Source organism: Centrocercus urophasianus, unplaced genomic scaffold, assembly GCF_019232065.1.
Source record: "Centrocercus urophasianus isolate 14NV4802_14NV808 unplaced genomic scaffold, USGS_Curo_1.0 seq_16, whole genome shotgun sequence".
Taxonomy (NCBI): domain Eukaryota; kingdom Metazoa; phylum Chordata; class Aves; order Galliformes; family Phasianidae; genus Centrocercus; species Centrocercus urophasianus.
Genome location: NW_024884711.1, coordinates 30,786,167 through 30,805,061, shown reverse-complemented (window position 1 = coordinate 30,805,061; position 18,895 = coordinate 30,786,167). Strand labels below are relative to the sequence as shown.

General features: G+C 36.2%; 1 protein-coding gene across 1 annotated transcript in view; it reads left to right on the top strand.

Moving 5' to 3' along the window:
* CUNH10orf67 (chromosome unknown C10orf67 homolog) overlaps positions 1 to 17,621 on the top strand; it is a 33,726-nt gene extending 16,105 nt beyond the window's left edge. The window contains 7 exon segments of the mRNA XM_042816930.1: positions 830 to 895; positions 12,112 to 12,158; positions 12,160 to 12,195; positions 12,291 to 12,350; positions 15,633 to 15,720; positions 16,596 to 16,676; positions 17,352 to 17,621. Of these exon segments, the coding sequence (XP_042672864.1) occupies positions 830 to 895; positions 12,112 to 12,158; positions 12,160 to 12,195; positions 12,291 to 12,350; positions 15,633 to 15,720; positions 16,596 to 16,676; positions 17,352 to 17,444 (471 nt within the window). The 3' untranslated portion in view covers positions 17,445 to 17,621.
* Positions 17,622 to 18,895: the final 1,274 nt, after the last annotated feature.

Genomic DNA, 18,895 nt, shown 5'->3' with positions numbered 1-18,895 from the left:
TGGGATATTGTAATCAAGCCCCATAAAACTCCCAGAGGCACACAATGTGAGCTGCCCTGATTTGCGGCTGAGCATTCCAGCTTCTGGGTTATTGTGCTGAAGGGGAGCGTTTCTCCATTTTTATGAAAGAAAATGAATGACAGTGTTGTGTTCAACATTGTCTGGTTTTAATAATGTTCTAAATGCAAATTCAGTAAGCAACAAACTCTGTTCCTCATCACACTGGGAAATATAGATGTTTAACTTGCCGGTCCCGACTGACAGCAACTGTGACAGCTCCAATCCAGCAGAACTCAAGGACACTGCTGTACGGTGTAATGTTTAAGCATGTTTTGATTCTGAAACTGCTGGAGAATCCCTGACAAATCCTTCTTTCACTCTTCTGTAGTCACATCTCTTTGTCATTGATGAGACCCGTGTATCATTTGCTGACAAATCTTATCTCACACAGATCTTTTAGAACTCTGCTGATTATTTGCAATCCTGCCATTTTTCTACAAGTGTGTACATGTCTACAAGCCACATTTCTGAGAGTTCAAATCAGTGAACTCTCTGTTTCTGATGTTTTTGTCATCTTCCTGCCTCCTGTGACATCACGCTCTGTTTTACTTACCTCAGAAGGCTTTTTGTGACTCGTGGCACTATTAAATCCCAAAGGAAAGTGGCTAGCAGTAAATCAAGATCCCTATCTACTACCAGTACTAATAAAGAAATGTTTGTCCATGTGTTGTCTCTTGATAAGGGAACTGTCTCTAGAAATAATTTTTAGAGAATTATGCCTGTCTGGAATACAAAATCCAACACTAATCCTTGTGTGCTTGTATTTTAGTTGATTGAATTTCAAGAAGAGATGAAGGCAGAACTTGAAAACAGAAGATCATTATATAAAAATCTGGTAAGATATCTGTGTAAACATTTTCATGAACCATCATTTATTGCAAATATAATAAAATGCACAAAACTTTTGCAATATCCCATAGATTGAATGTGGTTGTTTTTCAGGTCAGGAAGTTGCTTTACAGGTGAAAAAGCCATTGCAAAACTATGTTAGGGTTTTGTTTTTTGTGTGTGGTATTTTGAGAGGAATAGATACAAACAATGCTACTAGAAATGTTTAGAAGAAAAAAATACCAATATTTTGTTTTAGATGGGCTTGGAAAATGTTTAATAAATGCGACATTATTTGTAAGGTTTATGGCTGCTGTTAACAAATGTTGTAGGCAACGACAGAGAGTTTTGTCTTTAAATATTTTTGTATTCTGCATTAGTCTCATAAGAACACAGCCTTTTATTTTCTTTTTACATGATCCAGGAACTTTCCAGACGGCTGGTCCTTTATTTTGCCATTTGACTTTTTTTTTCCTAGCCTGATTTCGTACTGGCTTTCACACTGATCACCACTAGTATGTCTTTGTTACAGTAAACTGACTGGGTTTATTATAATAAAAAATAAAACACAGCTTGACTTGCGATCTAAATGTGCTGGAAAAGAATATGATACTGTTTAGAAGAGAAAAGGTTGTGAATAGAAAATCAGTACCACTTCAGTTATTTAAACATTTGCTTTTCTGCAGCTTGTCAAACTTTGTGCCAAGTCATAGCTGCTGTACTTTGTTTTGTTAATCTCAGCACCATGTGTCGTGGGCTTTACAGCGAGGGGCCAATCCTGCGCTCCTTCCTCAGTTTTCAGTTTCAGTGAGCCTGGGTGAGTATTGTAGGACTGCATTTTTTTAAACTAGAGGAAAACAAAACACAATGTTATAGAACAGGGCTTTCAAATCAGTTTACGAAGGTGAGTAGCCACCAAAAAAATTCCCTGTTAAATTAATCCACATAAGAATCTTCGTAATGAAAATAATTTTCATTACGAAAACAAGATGTATGCACAATTCTCTTGAAATTAGGAAGTCATGAATGAAATAATTTAAAATCTGCCTTTCTAAACTTAGCCTGCAAAAGGGCAAGCTGCTCCTTAAAAAAAAATTATCTTTTGGGATAGAAAAGCACAGTAGAGAATCCTGGTTGATGCTAGGAACTGCACTCTGATTTGCGGATTTGTTAAATTGTATGTTTATCGGAAACGCTTAAACGCATTGCTGTTACACAGTAAAGCTGAGGATTGATTTGGATTCCTAGTGTGTTTCTGAACTGATTTATAACACAAGAAGAGCTCAGACAGACTTCTGGATCTGAAATCATAACTGAGGTACCTGGAGGAATCATTTCCAGTTACAAATTGAATTGCGGTAGTCCTAGAAATCCCTGAGGAACCTCTAACACTAAAATTTAGGCAGTCAGGATTGATCTATTCTTTATATATATTAAAAGACAAAAAAAAACAGAGATTGAAGCTTTTAATAATTCAGGAGTAAAATAAAATAGTTTTTAAAATGAATAAATATTGATTCTCAGACATTCAATTCTATTTTCACCCCAGAGTTAGCTGCAATTTTTATCTAGAAAATATTTCATCTTACTGAAAGAACTACGAAAACCTTCCTAGTTCAGAAATGGCCCGAGTTCCAAACAAAGGAGTGCATGGTAACCCAAACTTTGCAAAGGATGTTGAGCAAGACTTGGTCTCATTCTTCCCTCTCCTCCCAATTCTCTTTGAAGTCAAGCACACAGTTACCAAATATCTAGGACACGCATTGTGAGGATGGCTCTAAGGTCTCATGGTACCCCAACATAAACGTGGAATGTATGCACTGTGATGGCTTATGGACCGTACTGAAGATACCTTGACTACCCTGCAATACTTACTGTAATTTAGAGTATAGCTTTTTGTGGCCTTATCTTTTCATTATATGCCATCAAGCAAATCATCAAGAAATATGAAAGAAATACAGCAGTAATACAGTAAGGCAGACAGGTTGGAGCAGTAAAGTGCACGGTTAAGTGGAACCCTACCTTATGGGAAACAGCAAGGAAGAAGTAGGCTTAGTGCAAACTTGCACACTTTGCTCACTGAGACTTCTTCTTTGTACTCTGATTGCATACAAATGTGGGAATGAAAGATGGACGAGCGAGAGAATAAAAACTGGCTCAGGACACATCGATCTCATGAGGAAGAGAAATGAGCGCTGAATGTCAAAAGTGCATTGTATGTAAGGTTGAAATGTAATGATCCTGAAAATATAAATCCTATGACATATGTTGGAATAAAGCATTGGCACTCCCAAAAGGTCTCTAAGTACTAACAAGTTTTTAAAGGATTGTCATGAAGATTATTATGTGAATTAATTAATTTCTGTATTACCATGCACTTCTGCATATTTTGACTTTATAACAATAAATGTTGGAAAGTGATGCAGAATGACTTATTCTAATAGTATAAATATTGGAAAATGTAATAATTTAGATTAAATTACTTGACAGCATCAGTAAGGTACACAAACTTGAAACAATAGTAGGATTCTAGAACAAATCCTAGGGGGAAAATGTTCATTTAAATGTTTTTCCCTTTTTGCCTACTTCAATGATTCTTTCAATATTTGGAGAGGGATCACCATTTCTAAATAATATTTTCGCTTTCCTGCCATGTGAGTAATGCAGCCTCATAATCAGCATTGAGCAGTAACACAGAAATGATTGGCTTTGTCACAGCTCAGTGCCAGCCAAGGAGTTGCTGTTACTTTCTGATGCTGTGAACAGTTCCAGTTCATATCCAGCGAAGATTTCAAAGGAAAAGTGTTTTTCTAATTATCATGCCCTCTGTCTGTGAACTGAAAAATAATTTTCCCTTGTCATAGATCAAAAATCAAATACATATTTATACAACTTTATGTCAATAAAAAGCCCTTTGCCTCTTGAGTATACTATTTGTAAAATATTTCTTGTTTTCTCATTTTAATAAAAATTTTCAAGAAATTATAACAGGGAGTTAATATTAGACTTTTTCCAAAAATCTGTGCCTATGATTTTATCCGTATTTCTCAGTGGTTCATTGTAGCAACAGAAGGAGAAGAGACACTGAAATAAAAATGCCAATCGTCCTGGGTGGTGCACAAAAAGAAGTATACAAGTTGGTTTTTTTTAAGTAAAATGTAAGTCAATGTTATTAGCCAATATTTCAATGTTCTGCTTGTGTCATGCCTCTTTTTTAATCATCTTAATCTAGTTTTCTCTTTTTACATTGGTTTCCCCATAAACCTGTATTTGTGTTTTAGTTGAGTAAAAGAATACTTTCCTTGCCCTGCACTAGTAGCACTCTACTCTCATTACAACTTTTTTAGTCTCTTTTTCCATTGCTTCCAGATGGAGTCAAGTCACATTGCTCCTAGGCTTTATCCTTATCTCACTAGCCCTTTGAATCTAGATGTTCCTCACTGTTCCTTGCTCTTTAATCTAAGCAAAGATGGCAGACTACAGGGCATGATGTTTGACAACTGTGGTTAGCTGGTAAGCATAGTCGAAGGTTTGTCCACAAAAATGAAAATCTGTTCAATAGATTACAACAGAAGTATCTTATGGAGCAAATCCATTTGTTATTATCTTACCTCATAAATAGCTGAAAATACTGAACCTATAGCACCAGTCTGCTAATCCAACTTTCGTGCAGAAGTAGTGGTATTTTACCTAAAAACCAATGCTATGAAGCAGAGACAGAAAAGTAGGATGTTGTTTGACATAATATCTTCATATTTCAAGACCAAAGCAGTACAAAGTGAGCTTTAAGTTCATGCCATAATGCTTCAGTAGGCCAATATCTTACTGTGCTGTACAGCACTGCAACTTCCTAAAAAGATGGTCTAGATATTGGATAGCCTTTTATTTCTGAATTTGTTAAGCTGTGAATCAATTGTATCCACATGATGGAAACATTTCCTCTTCTTCATCACGGTTAACAGAAGGATATGATCCTGAAGGGATTGTGAAAATAAAAAAGCAAAGATTACTGCGAAACAAGAAACATCACTGAGTTACAGAGAAGCCTGCAAATACAGAATTCATGGCTACCAAACTACAGTTAAAAAAGGGTTTTAATACTTAGCGCAATTTTTGAAAGCCTGTAGCCATCTATCTCCTGAACACTGTTGTGGTCAAACAAGTGTACTGATTCCACAGTGTGGTTCACTCACTCTTTCATGAGAATCTTGTTTCATTTGAGAGTGCATGGGAGGAGATACCGGCAGCACAGGACTAAATGATTTTGTTAGAAAATTGCATGTCTTTGTATTCCGGTCAATATTGAGGGAGTTATCCTCCATTTATTATTCCCTTCTTTTCATGCTTAATGATCAAAAACATTTATCTGATTTACAGAGAGAGAGAAAGGGTGGTCTGTTTTACTGAAGTTGTCCTCCCCTCCCAAAGACAGGGAAGTCCTTATAAGATTTATAAGTTCCAATAAGTCCTTCTCCTTACTTGCCAAATTTGGAATTCTTTAAATAGATGAATTTGTGTGAACAAGGTATAATCTTGAAATATTTCAATAGAATTTGAATGCTTTCCTTTAAAATTTACATTTCCCTCCTTGTGAGATTAGCCCTTTTGAACCTAAAGCCTAAGTCAGGTTATTTGAACTATTAAAGCCATCACTCTGCCGTGAGCTTTATGATTGTGATCATAATCAAATAGGAATGTTATTTATCATTTGTACCTACTGCTACCTACATGAAAAGCAAGAGTAGTTAAAGTGTTTGTATTTCTCTTTTGCTTTGAATTATATTGTAAATGTTTTAGAAAAATAATTGGCTGAAAAGTGCATTTGCATTTGAGGATGTTCTTCAACTTTTGTGGGATCTATTCATAGTATCAAAATAAAGAATAAATAAATACAGAGAAGCACTGTAAGAAGAAAGGACTTTTGGATTATTTATTTTCCCAAAAGCAAGATTGAATTTAAATTTCATAATGCACTAATTTCAGTAGAGGACTGCTGATATCCCTCGTCTCAGTTTGAATAATAATAATTTAAAAAAAAAAAAAAAAAAAAAAAAAAAAAAAGGCCAGTGCTCAGAAGATAATATCTAAATTTTTCTAATCAGCCTGACATTTGAAGAGAATTTCCTTCAACAGTTTGACATATACTATTAATCAGAGTTACACTTGGAAATCTATGGCATGTGGTGAGAATAAGCCATATGCTGAGATAAATTGAACATCTTGGATGGTTGAAATACTTGTAATATTTGAAAGCAACATGTGATTGCCTTAAAATAAACAAAAACACAAACAGGAAAGTATGGCATACTAGTAGTAATTATCTATGTTTGACTTCTTGTAGCTCAAAACACTGTAGCAGGAGGAGATTTTTGTCCACAGTCAAACAAAGATGGTTAGATACCATGAGAACTTTCTCGCTACAGAATTTCCCTGGTCTTGCATAGGTACACATCCTAAAAAAGTAGGGGTTGAAAATTAGGTCTTCACCAGAAACTTGGCTGACGTAGCTGTGACGTTGAAAGACGGGGGCATAAGGAACACTAGGTAATAGTTACGATGTTTCCATACTCGAAAAGCCCTTGGTTAAAGTGTTTCTGCCAGTTTGGACTCAGAGCAGAGGGCTGTTAGAGTTGACAGTAAGCCTTGTCCACCGTTGGACTTCCGTTTGGAGAGTAGAGCTTTAAGCTCAAGGTAACATAGCCAGCTGAAGAGAAGGAAAGGTATAAAACTGAGAAGTTAAAAGAAAATTCTAAGTTACATAAAGAAATAGCACTTAACGTGCATGTGTGAATCATTCTTCAGATCTCATCTCTTATCCCGCAACAATTTGATTGAATAATAAGGTTGGTTTCCTCAGTATTTCATTGGCATAATTGTTGTTGTTACAAATGCTCTTTTCCTCTTGCTTCTTCTTATAGTTCATGAATTTTCCTGTTAGAACTGTGTAAAAAAATACTGAGGAACTAAGGAGCACTGGATTAGTTTCACCTTCACAGTGTATCTCTGCAGCCCTGACTACTCCTCAGCGGCCATCCCAAAGGCCACTGTGTGAATGCCAGGCCTAACCAGACATACTGCCCATGTAGGACAGTGTTAGTTAGAAAATGCAGAGAGTTCTACATGGCCTCAGGTGTTTTCAAGATACAGTCTGTCGGTAATGTATAAAACACTAAATTATTCAGATGATTCTGACGTATAAAGTTATTAAATTTTTGAGTGTGGGTTGCAAGGATCATGACAGTACATTCAATAAGTAAAATTACTCTGCAATTACTACTAAGTACACATACAGTGTTAGCTGATATTTTGTTCAGTGTTTGTACTGTAGCAGATCTGGTTGTACAATTTTGTTTTGTGGACAGAGCAAGCAGACACCTGCATTCACCTTAAATTTTTATGTATCTAGGTAGGGATTTTATTTACATAAGAAAATCCATTTTGTTATAGATTGAGACATTGAAAATAATAGGATATCAGCTTATACTGCTTCTGTGGTAGCTGACCGCATAACGTACTACTGAGCAAAGAGATGGATGTAAGTTTATTAGGGAAACAGTAGTTTGGAGATGGAAAAGTACATTGTTCTACTACTTTCATCAAACAGATTTAAAATATTTTTTTCAATATTTTTTCTATTTAGAGCAAATCATTCATGTTCACGAAACTTAATAATGAGAACAGTATAGGAGTAGAACAGAAAAAGTGTTGAAGTCTTGCCATAGTTCTCCTGAAATCTGTTTCACAGCTTCATTACTTTCAGTTCTATTTCTTGGTTCCATTTTATTCTCTAGCTTCCCTCAATTTGCCCCTTAACTTGAGGTATTTAATACAGACTAAATGGTTTTCTTTCTCCGTATTTTGATTTTATACATACTCATTATTACTGTAAAATCCTGTAATCATAGTTATTGGGGGAAAAAAAAATATACTGGTGTTAAAATCTGTGTTTCAGATTTCAAAATAGTATTGAGGTTCACTCAAGTTTTCTGAATTTTTTTGAGCTTAAGTAGCCTAGAAGGAGGCTGTAGTACACCCTATAATCAGTAATTTCAGCCTAGATTTTTCTTAATTTCTCAAGTAGTCGTAATTTCAGAACTTATGAAAAGAGAAATTGTACTTCTGAAGCTCCTCAATAGAGAAGATTCCCAGTCAGGTCACTATGTCTGATATAACACTCACCCGCATTATGTAGAAAGTGAAGCCTATACATCCACTGCATTTTCATCCATCTCTGGGCCTTCATGGGTGTTCAGCCCACAGTGATCACATTTAGAAACCTTCAGGCAATTAGCAGTCTTCCCAAGGTGAATTTCTCTCTGTAATGTAATATTTTTTGTTCTAAGTAGGGTACACTGAATTTCACCTTTCACCTTCTAAGACGAAAATGAGACTTGGAGGAAGGGGATATTCTATCAAAATGATGACTGCAAAGTGCTCTTTCCCAGCTGTCTTTCTTCCTACTTAGCAAGTTGCAATTCCAGTATCTGAAAGCCAAGTCTGTTTGAACAGTGGATGGAAAGCATAGTAGGCATGTTAAACTTAAGTTATTAGATTCTGGCTATGCTTCATTTTCTGGAAATTAATTTTTTATTACAGGCAGAAATACATGAAATGTCTTCCCCATAATATGGTCCTTATAATCAACAAATTAATATGCTACAGAAGAGCAGTACTTCCCTGCCAAAGTTAAATTTTTGAATCCTTTGATCAGATTCATATTTTGTTCTTCAGAAGACAGTAGACTTTTTAAGCAAGGTTTAGATTAATGTTCAGTTCTTTTAGATTGCCTGAGGTTCTGAGGTGTTATAACCCTGCTGAAACCATAGCTAATTAACCACTTCCACTGCTAAATATGTAGTTGATTTTCATCTCTACTAACCTGTAACAGGTAAACATGATATATGTAACAAAGTTTGGTATTTTTGAAGACTATTTTGTTCAGTTGCAAACAACGTGCCCTCACAATTCCTGTTACCTAAAAGCTTACACAAGTAGACAAATATATAGTTATGTGCTGCAAATACTTCATTAATGACACAGAGAAAGGATTTCCTGTAGAACAGATGGCCCTTGTAGTGTTAACCAAACTGCTCATCTAAACCAGCATTGTCTGGAACCTAATGCCCTCAGGCAAGGGTCCGACCCAGTTGTGGAGAGGCACCATGCAATGATGACAGATGGTCATGTGTTGAGGCAGTCCAAAGACCATGCAAATGTACCATGGGTGGCTGTTGAAAGCTCAGGTTCTCAGTGGAGATTATTCAGGAGGCTTATGGATGGGGTGTCCTAATCTGAGCAACATTAATCTAACATGGGAACTTAAATCAGATGGAAAGAAGTAAGCAACAGTTTCTCAGCCCTTCAGCAGTGTTTCATTGGATAGATCAATAGGGGGCAGAAATTTGTTTCATTAGCTTCAATCTGCTTAAAGAGTGTATAACATTTAGTCAATCACTCTGCACTAGACTGAGAGACTGACAAAAATAAGCACCTAGAATGATACAATCCTAATTTTGAGAAGCAAAAATGAAAATGAACTAATATCTCAAATGATGGGAAAAGGCAAAAAACCATTTACTGTTTATATCAATTTCATATTTAATTCTGAATAAAATCTTGATTTGCCTGTCTGAGGTTTTAAAACTGAAAGACAACATACCATAAATAGCAAAGATTTTTTGTTACTAAAAGTTTAAGATTTATTCTGTATTAAGAATGTGCTTCTGTGATCTGGAGATGCTCTTGAAACGGTACAGGAGTTTCACTCACCTCCAAAAGTTGATCTTTTATCCAGTTTATGGTTGCTTTTGCAAAGATATTTGTTCTTCTTTTCAGACATGAAGTGCATCATTTTGAGAGATGTACTTGATGACAGAGATTCAAGAAGATCAGCTTCTTTTTTTTATTTTCAGTAGAAACATTACAAACTTTAATCCCTACAGGGATTAAAGTTAACTATTTTTTAATCCTTTTTTTTTCCCCCCCACATAAGCTCTTAAATGAAGAACAGGTACAAGTCTCATTTTCTTTTTGACTGCCATCCTGAACTAGAGTTCAGAACAGCTACTGCTTCCTCAGGGGACCATTCCAAGAGCTACGGATCTTCAAACTATGGAAAGTCTTTAAATGTGGTCTTTTCTACCCTAACCTGACCCAGCAGTCAGAGAGCAGATCAGTCAAGGTTACACCCTATTAGCCTTCTATTTCAAGCATCTGTAATTCTTAAGAAGAATCAGCTGGAAATGAAATCCGAGGAGTTCTGAGCTGCTTTGCACCATTAAGCACATGGTTTGATATTTTGTGTACAGTTATATTGGGCCTAATTCTGTTTTTACAGCTCTGCATTTACCTAGGTGTATTGCTATTGAAATCTGGAGTGTTATCAGTGAAAATCAGTGTTGGAAGATGAATTTGGTCATGCGATTTTTTTTTTGAAGTCTTTTAATAATAATTGATAATTATTTTGCAATTTATTTAATTTGATTTTTAGTAGTCAGTAAAATGGCTTTTCTTTATTTAAAAGTCTTGGTACTGCCAAGTATCTGCAATACTATCTGTTCTTTAACTCTGATGTTTGCACCTCTGAACTAGCCACACAGCCACCAGCATGTGTATTTGAGGGAAAATAGAATGCATCTGCAGCTGAAAAAACAAAATGATGACTTGATGTAGAAAGGGCAAGGGTTTAATACAGAACACTACTGACAGCTTGAAATCTCTGTTCGAACAGATGAGTGTATAAGGTACCAGATTCATGTCCAGTGTGCCTGAAGAGAACTGTGGAAATACAATAGGGATTGAATGTTTCTCTTGGAGGAGGAAATACATATTTAGATGAAGTGTGTGGAAGTAGGAAATGACTGAGGCTTCATATCTTTATTGTTGGGTTTTTTTTTCCATTTGATTTTTTATTTTCTCTGTGTAGTGTAGGCTATAACTTACAGTTGGAGAAAGTAATACATATGGCATCTTGCTGAGAGAGAACAGTGTATTTGAGGTGGGTTAGCAGGTTACAGATTCCTGACATGTCATGCCCAATTAATAGCACTCCAATTTCATGAGGGATAAAAATATTATAGGATACTAAAGTTTTTCACGGCCATGGTCAGATTTCAGCACTGCAAGTAGAAGAAAAAGAAATTGCAGTGACTAATCTGCCAATGTAAGGTGAAACTGAAACAGTGCTGCCTGAGGAGAAAACAATTTCAAAGGGAACTTCTTATGGAAGAGAAATTGTAGAACCACTCAAGTTTGGAAAAAGCCTTCAAGATCATCAAGTCCAACCCTAACATGACCTCTCGAGTCCCATGACCTTTAGTGCCATGCGCTCATGTCTATTAAATACCTCAAGGGATAGGGACTTCGCCATTCCAATGTTTGATCACTCTTTCATTGAAAAGAATTCTTCCTAGTATCCAATCTAAGACTCCCATAGGACAACTTGAGATTTTTTCTTTGTGTCCTATTAGCTGTCTCACAAGAGAAGAAGCCAACACTCTCCTTGCTGCAACCTCCTTTCAAGTTCTTGCAGAGAGCAAGGAGGTTTCTCCTATGCATGCTCCATCAGCACCTGCATATGTCCTTCCATCCAGTTTTCCATGCTGGAAAAACAGCTTCCTTTCAAGTCTGTGCACCTGGCATTTCCTGCCCTTATACCTGGTGTGGGACTGTTTAGTGGCAGGTCATCCACACAGAATCAAAGATCAGGAGGTATCCCTGGGCCCAAAGAATAGACACAATTGTGCAAATCAGGTCTAGATCTGAGTCAAATTTTTTTTCTTATTTCTTTACTGTATACTTTCTACATACTGCTGGTTTTGTTTGGGGAATTTACAGTGATCAGTCTCGAGTCCTCTTAAATTTAAGGCAATGGTAATTTTCCCACTGATAGCATTAAGATGAGGTTCAGACACATATACAGCACTAAGGTGAGGTTCAGACACATAAGACTAGGACAAGTGCATCTAATTGTCCACCGTGCTCCTTTTGTTACAATTGCCAAAACATTGCCTAACTGCCACCATTCTTAGAAACAAAGGAAAAGATGAACCGACTTTGAACTGCTGGCTTAGGCTGCATAATCTTTCAATTGTTAGCAGAGTACTGGAAATATTTAATAGACCAAAATAGGAGAACTTGACACAGGAATACCACTGCATATGAGCAAAACCTGTATTTGTTTTTGCAAGATGATTAAGAAAATAATGTTTTACTTACTTTTAGATAACAAATGTAGCTGCTGAAAGTTCCCTGACTGCTGAAAATAGAAAACCAATGTGAAGGTCAAGAGAGGCAAACCATAGCAAGGTAGTGGTCAATATTTCTAAGATGTGCTTTGAAGACACTTGAGAAGCCCCTACACAATTTTAACCACTTCTTTTTCTATTTTTTCCCCTCCATAGAAAGAAAGCTGAGCAAAGTAATGCAACATGGAAAAAGAAATTCCAGATTGTACAAAACAGGTATAGTATTATAATAACTTTGGTTGCATTAATAAAATACTGAAAGTCAGACTTTGCAAATCAGTTCTTCAAGATAAAACCCTAGGGCTGCTCTGGTTCTTGTGTGTGCTCCAGAGGCAGCACAGATCAGATGGCATTAGGTTTAGCTCCCTCTGCACTATGCAGTCCTCTGCTGCTATCTCTAGAAACCTTGAATTTTCAAACACTCATAACTTTAGTCTGCATCTTAGAATGAGCAACATACATATTTGGTGTCATGCTGTAAAAACACCATTCTCGTAGGCCATGATATCTCCAAGATAGCTTTTAGGTAGAAAGCATCAGATCAAGAATATCTAAAAATCCATTACAGTAGAATATAGAATCACCGAATCATTAAGATTGGAAAAGATCATCTAGTCCAACCCCAACCCACCCCCACCATGCCCACTAACCATGTCCCTCTGCTCCACACCTACATGGTTCTTCAACACCTCCAGGGACCGACTGTTTTCTGAGAATTTCTAGAGAGTTTCAAATCCAGCTGGGCTGGAACCATATTTTAGAAAGACAAACTCCCCTCCAACCGCACACTCTACTGTACTTCAGATGGTTATTTTACTTTTTATCTCCCCAACACCTCTCAACAGTGTGAGAATGGTGTAATTCCCATCCTACAAATGGTGAACTGTAATGAAAGTACATCCATTCACAGCAAACATTTTGTGCTTATACAGTTTGATACAATATCCCTAAGGTCAGTGGAGAGCTTCTTGTTAAGTTTGTTATTCATTGAGATTGGCCTCAAGTTATCCTCTCATCTGAAAATTGTGGGAATACATTATGTTGATACAGTGATAACATAATGACAGTCTTATCAGTGTTCTTAGCAATCATGCAAGACTCAGTAGAAAAATAAAATTGTATCATTGTTATCTACTCAGCTCTATCTTAATGAGTATTTACTGTGTTACCTGAATGGACTGGAGCATTTTTAACGGAGAACATTAGAATTAGTTGCTGAAGAAAGAGATTAATTTCTAATTTTATATGCAGCAAAGAACTCTCACATCATGGAAACGGATTAATTTAGATAAAAAGGCAATTAATGATAAGATACAAATAGTCCATAGGAAGGAAAATCATTATCTCTTGCTTCTTTTTTCTTCCTGACAGTGTATTAAAGGACTGTGCAATTTATTTTTACAATACAGTAGGATTACCTGGTCAGCATATTTACCTTGAATTTTATGCTGTACATTGCTATAAATTATTATTCTATTATGTGCATAGTTTAAAATTTTAACTATAAAATATATGAGCCCCCTTGTGATCAGAAAAACTTCAGTGTGTTTACGAATGTCATCAAAGACTGCAGTCTGGTGGATGAAATGCCTGAAAAATATCTAGAGGGCATTGAATGCAGGTTGCTCCAAAAGTAATGCCTCCTGTTTATTTTCAATGAAATGACAACTGATACAAAGAGCCCAATAATAACATTTGATAGAGCAAATTCACACCTACAAAATATTCTTTTTCAACACAGACGCCACCACTGGCTATGCGTTTCCTCCAGCAAAGAAAAAGAGCCTGCATTCTATGTTTGTAAAAATCTGCATGAGTGGAGACAGCCCTCTGTCACTGTCTCCACTACTGAATCACACCACCCACCTCCTCACTGCTTCTCCAGAAGCATTCAACAAGCATTGATGAATATCAGTGGGTGCCATTTTATCCACATGGAGCAATTCAGTTACACTCCTTTACTTCCTATGCTATATAATCAAAGAATATTAGGCTGTTATAATTACAAAATAAACAAGAGAGCTAGGCAAAGTAGACTATGATAACAAAAGAGAATAAATGGAAGGCTTACCCTTATGCTAGGCTCACCCACAAAACACCAGTAGAGGCCATCTCCAGAAAAGATCCTTCCCTACTGGTAGCCAGCTCTTAAATAGGTCTAGGAGGAGCCAGGCTCCACCCTTCCGGCAGCACAGGAGAATTGCCTTCACCTGTGCTCCTCTGGCTGACTCAGTGCTCGCCTCAGGTGATCAATCAGAGGTTCAGGCCGTGACTCAGCAGTTCCCACACATATGCTCTCGCATGTCATATGCCAGTCAGACTGCCCCTCTGATGCCATCCCTCACACAGCAGCAAAATGTACCAGAATATTGGCAGGAAGGTTCAAGCCCTACTGCCGTACCACCAACACCTGCCTCTGACAGTGTGGCCAACACAATAAAACAGGAAGCACTGTTTTTGGAGGAGCTTTCATGTGTCTGATTGCTCCTTCTAATGACAGTTCTCTTTCATTTTTCATAAAAATTAAATCCATTTAAGTGTTCCTTTACTTCTTTCTTAATTTGCTATTTGCCGCTAAAAGATCTGTGAAGTTCTTATCTTGTAACCACACACAAACAGGGCACAGAAATCAAACTTTATCATCTCTGCCCACTCAAGTATAACAGCTGTGACAGGTGCTAGTTAATGTGAAATGGTTTTTTTTTGTTTTTCCTTTGTTTTTTGGTTTTTTTTTATACAGACTTTTTTTTACTTTAAAATCTTTGTGTCAAAGACTTGAGTCACATCAAGCCATGTTGTCTTCTAGTATTACAAACTGCAACTGAGCTCTGGTTATTTTGTGGCACAAGAGACTATTTAAACGCCAGTTATCAAACTTTCATGGCAAATACAGGAAAAATAATCCAAACCATCCAAACTATTACCCTTACTTAAGAAAACAAACTTACCACCTGGAACAATTTTCATCTTATTTTTTTCCCTTTGCTTACCTTATTTTAGAAGTTCAGTTTCAGTATTGTAATACCTTTCTTTGTTCAGAAAGAGGAAAAAAAAACATACAGCTGTTCAAATTACCTCATGAGCCGGACCTTGAGAAATTAGGTAGCAATTTTCAATGATTAGATAAAGTATCAGCACTCAGAGGTTAAAGATACAGTAAATTTACAGACAGAAAAAATGACAGTATTTAGAATTCCAGTTCTGTTTCTATTCCTCACAGATTTTTCCACTGCATAGGATCTGTTACTGTACTCATGTATTTAATATACTATACTTAATATAATATATTAATGGCATTTTAATGTCTATGGATTACTGAATTCTTACTGGTTATTGCTCTACTTTTGCTGATCAATAGTGTTTACCTAAGTATTTCCCCTGTAAAAGATACGAAAAGTAAATTTTCTCTAACTGGCAATTTTAAACTTTAATGTTATGTATGGTATTGTTCAGAATGGCAGCATAATATAAGTTCATTCAATATGAGATTTTTTTCAGTCTGCATGCAATTAAGGACGAGATGTTTCTTAGACAAACACTGCAACGCCAGTTTCTAGCATTTAGATATATATTTGCTGGTGAAACAGTAAGCAGAGACGCAGCAACTGGACTGTTTTTTTAACTGTTAATGTTTTTATTGGAAGTCATGCTGAGCTTTCTAATGTAACAAGTCAGAGAAGCCAGCCTATAGCATAAAGTCAAACAAATTTGATAGCGAAAATTGTGAAATGGTAAATCCAACAAAGGCAGATTGTCAAGGCCGGATATGCTCAGCTGCACACAGCACAATCTTGTGTATGTAGCATGTGTACAAATATCACACATGGTAGAGCCTTAATTACAGCTTTTGCAGACTCCAGATTTGAACTAAAACTACAGACTTCCCCTTGCTTCACCTGACAGAAAGTAGAGGGATCAGGAACTATAAGACTTAGTGTATTTCTTGCTCTGAGGGCTGCTCACATTGTATGTCTTAACGCAGCAGGGAGTGCAGCCCCTAAAAACTATCCATCTTCCTCCTATGCAAGTGTGTGCAAACATCAAGAGTGGCATTTTGACCTTTTTTCTGGATAAGGTTAGTAGGGTGAAGTATGTCCTAGATTAAGATACAGGACTTGCACAGACTTGTTACTTCAGTTACTTCCACTGATTTTTTTCCTGATAAAGGAAGTATATCTGAAATATTCATACATATACAGGATATTAATATATCAACTTTAGTCTCAAATATATTCAACTCTTCTTGTAAAAAATGGACAATTCAGGAACAGATAAGTTAAAACATTTCCTTCTGATTTATAAAAGATTATGCATTGCAAATCCATATTCAATAAGTGTCCAAAAAATGTTGCATCCTTTTCAAAATCTTTCATTAATGTTGATTTCTTGCTTATCAGCTCATATGCTTAAACAACACTGTCTTAAAATGTGTTTAATATATGTCTGGTCTGTCATTTACAGATGGTTTGCCCTATTTGTATTGAAAATGACATAAAAGGCACAGACAGATTCAAAGATGGCTCACATTTACCTTCAACTTTGGTAAGCGTTTTTCTTTTTCAGAACATAAAAGCTCAGATGTGCTCAGCAGTAAATAGGGGTAGCATTTCTGACAATTCTGTGAAGCACAAGACTGTGACATATCCAGGAATCAACATTCATCATTTTCATAATGGACAGTTGTCTCAGTGAAAGAATTTCTCAATGTGAGACAATGATTTGTTGCTGAGACAGAGATATTTTTCTTTACAACATGAATTGTGATTATTTAAATGCATTTCGTGATTGAAATATTTTACATATTCATATCTTCCAAATGTTGGTTGCCACGTGCATGCAGTAACAAACATTTGGGTAAAGCAATCCACATTCAGTTTTAAAGCTAATGTAACTTGAAATAATAAATAGATGTTTGTGGCTGCAACTGTAACTATCTGACTATGAACCAAAATAGTATTTCTCTGTGAGTAACAAGGCTGATATAAGCTTGATTCATCTAGTACTAAAATAAATGGGAAGACCAGAGTGAGAAATGAAATGGCATTCTAAAGTTCTGAATAGCACGGTTGCCTAAAACAATAACATTTCATTTTGTCTTTTAAGCCTAATGCCTCAGGCTCAGTGAATGGATTATCAGACTCTTTCAGGGGAGGGATCCAAGTTATAGCAGACTAATAGCTTCTCATGATCTTCAACAAGAAAATATTTCTCATCTAGCCCCCATTATATTCCCAGTCTACTGGAAAGCAGAAAGAAGACGCAGGTGAATTTCCTAGGCTTCTAAACACACCAAAAATGGCCAGTGTTTGAAGATGGTGCTTTTGAAATCTTTGATGCAACGTAGCCTATTCTGCAATTTAAGTATTTGTTTCTAACTCTTTAATATATACTTGAACATAATTGTATTTCTCCAGATACATTTTCCTGCAAACCTTCAAGTACATAGAGCTTTTGGGGTCTCCTTCTTTGGAGATACGCAAAACCTGCCTGGATGCTTTCCTGTGCAATTTACTCTAGGGAATCTGTGTTAGATGGGGTGTTGGAGTAGATGATCTCCAGAGGTCCCTTCCAGCATAGTTCTGTGTGACTGTGAATAGTCCTCTCTTCCCACGAGAAAAGAGATGAACGTAATGCCATTTCAGTGCTGAATTCCAATATCACCACTAAACTGTATTTGAAGAACATTATGAGATATTTACCTTTTCTTTTAGCATCTATCAAAAATACACTACAACAACAAAGATGCATGAGTATAATACTAAACCCTCTTCTTTTCAGTATCTCTACTATTAAATAATTTTAAAAATGTAATTGCAATTAAGCACGATATTGTTCACTCTATCTCTTAGGAATGTTAGTTTATGGTTTATTTTAAAAGCAGGATTGTTCTGAGGGCTTCTTGTTTATTTGATATGTGGTATAACAATTTATTTACCAATACCTTATGGTTCCTTCTCTGGCAAGATACTGAGCATCAATACCAATATGCGGATAGCAGTGTTTAATTCAAGTGGCTGTGCTTATGTCTAGAACAAACTACACATATCTAAATGATTTGTTGTAATTTTCATATGTATTTCTGACTACGTAAATATAGAGAATTGCTACCTTTTCTACATTTTTATCTGTAAATGTGTGAACATCATTTAAACATTTCCCCTTGGTTTAGTTATACACTCCGGCATACAAGTTTTTACTTTGAACATTGCTGTACTCCTTGTATTCTGTTTATGTAGCTCTTCTTCAGCTATTCTGATTCCGTACATACAAACTGTTTTTATTTTGGGATGAGTTAGAGGTATCACAAGTGTGGAGATCATTCTGATAGCCTTGATCCCTTGGACAGTCCTAATTCTGGAAACATTTAGTTGCCTCTACTGTTTTGCAATTAGCATTGGCTGTTTTGTGATCAGTCAATAACAGTGATAAGGGCAACCACAAAGAATATACTGTATATCACAGTATTTTGTGAACAATCAGATTTTTCCTTCTTCCTGTTGGCTGTTTGCTGAAACTATGAAAAGAGAGCTAAGTTAGTCTGTATGCTTTTGGAGCATTAACTCAGTGTCAGTTCCTCCACATGTGGAAGGCTACATTCAAAAGGACTCAGATCTATTACATTCTTGCTGGAGAGGACTGCCCAGTATACAAGTGGAGGATTCTTTGGGATTTGAGGCAAAAAGTTCTTTAATAGCAAATTTACACTTATCTCAAAAACACAAATATCTTATTCAAGATACAAGAACAGAGGACTTGCAGGA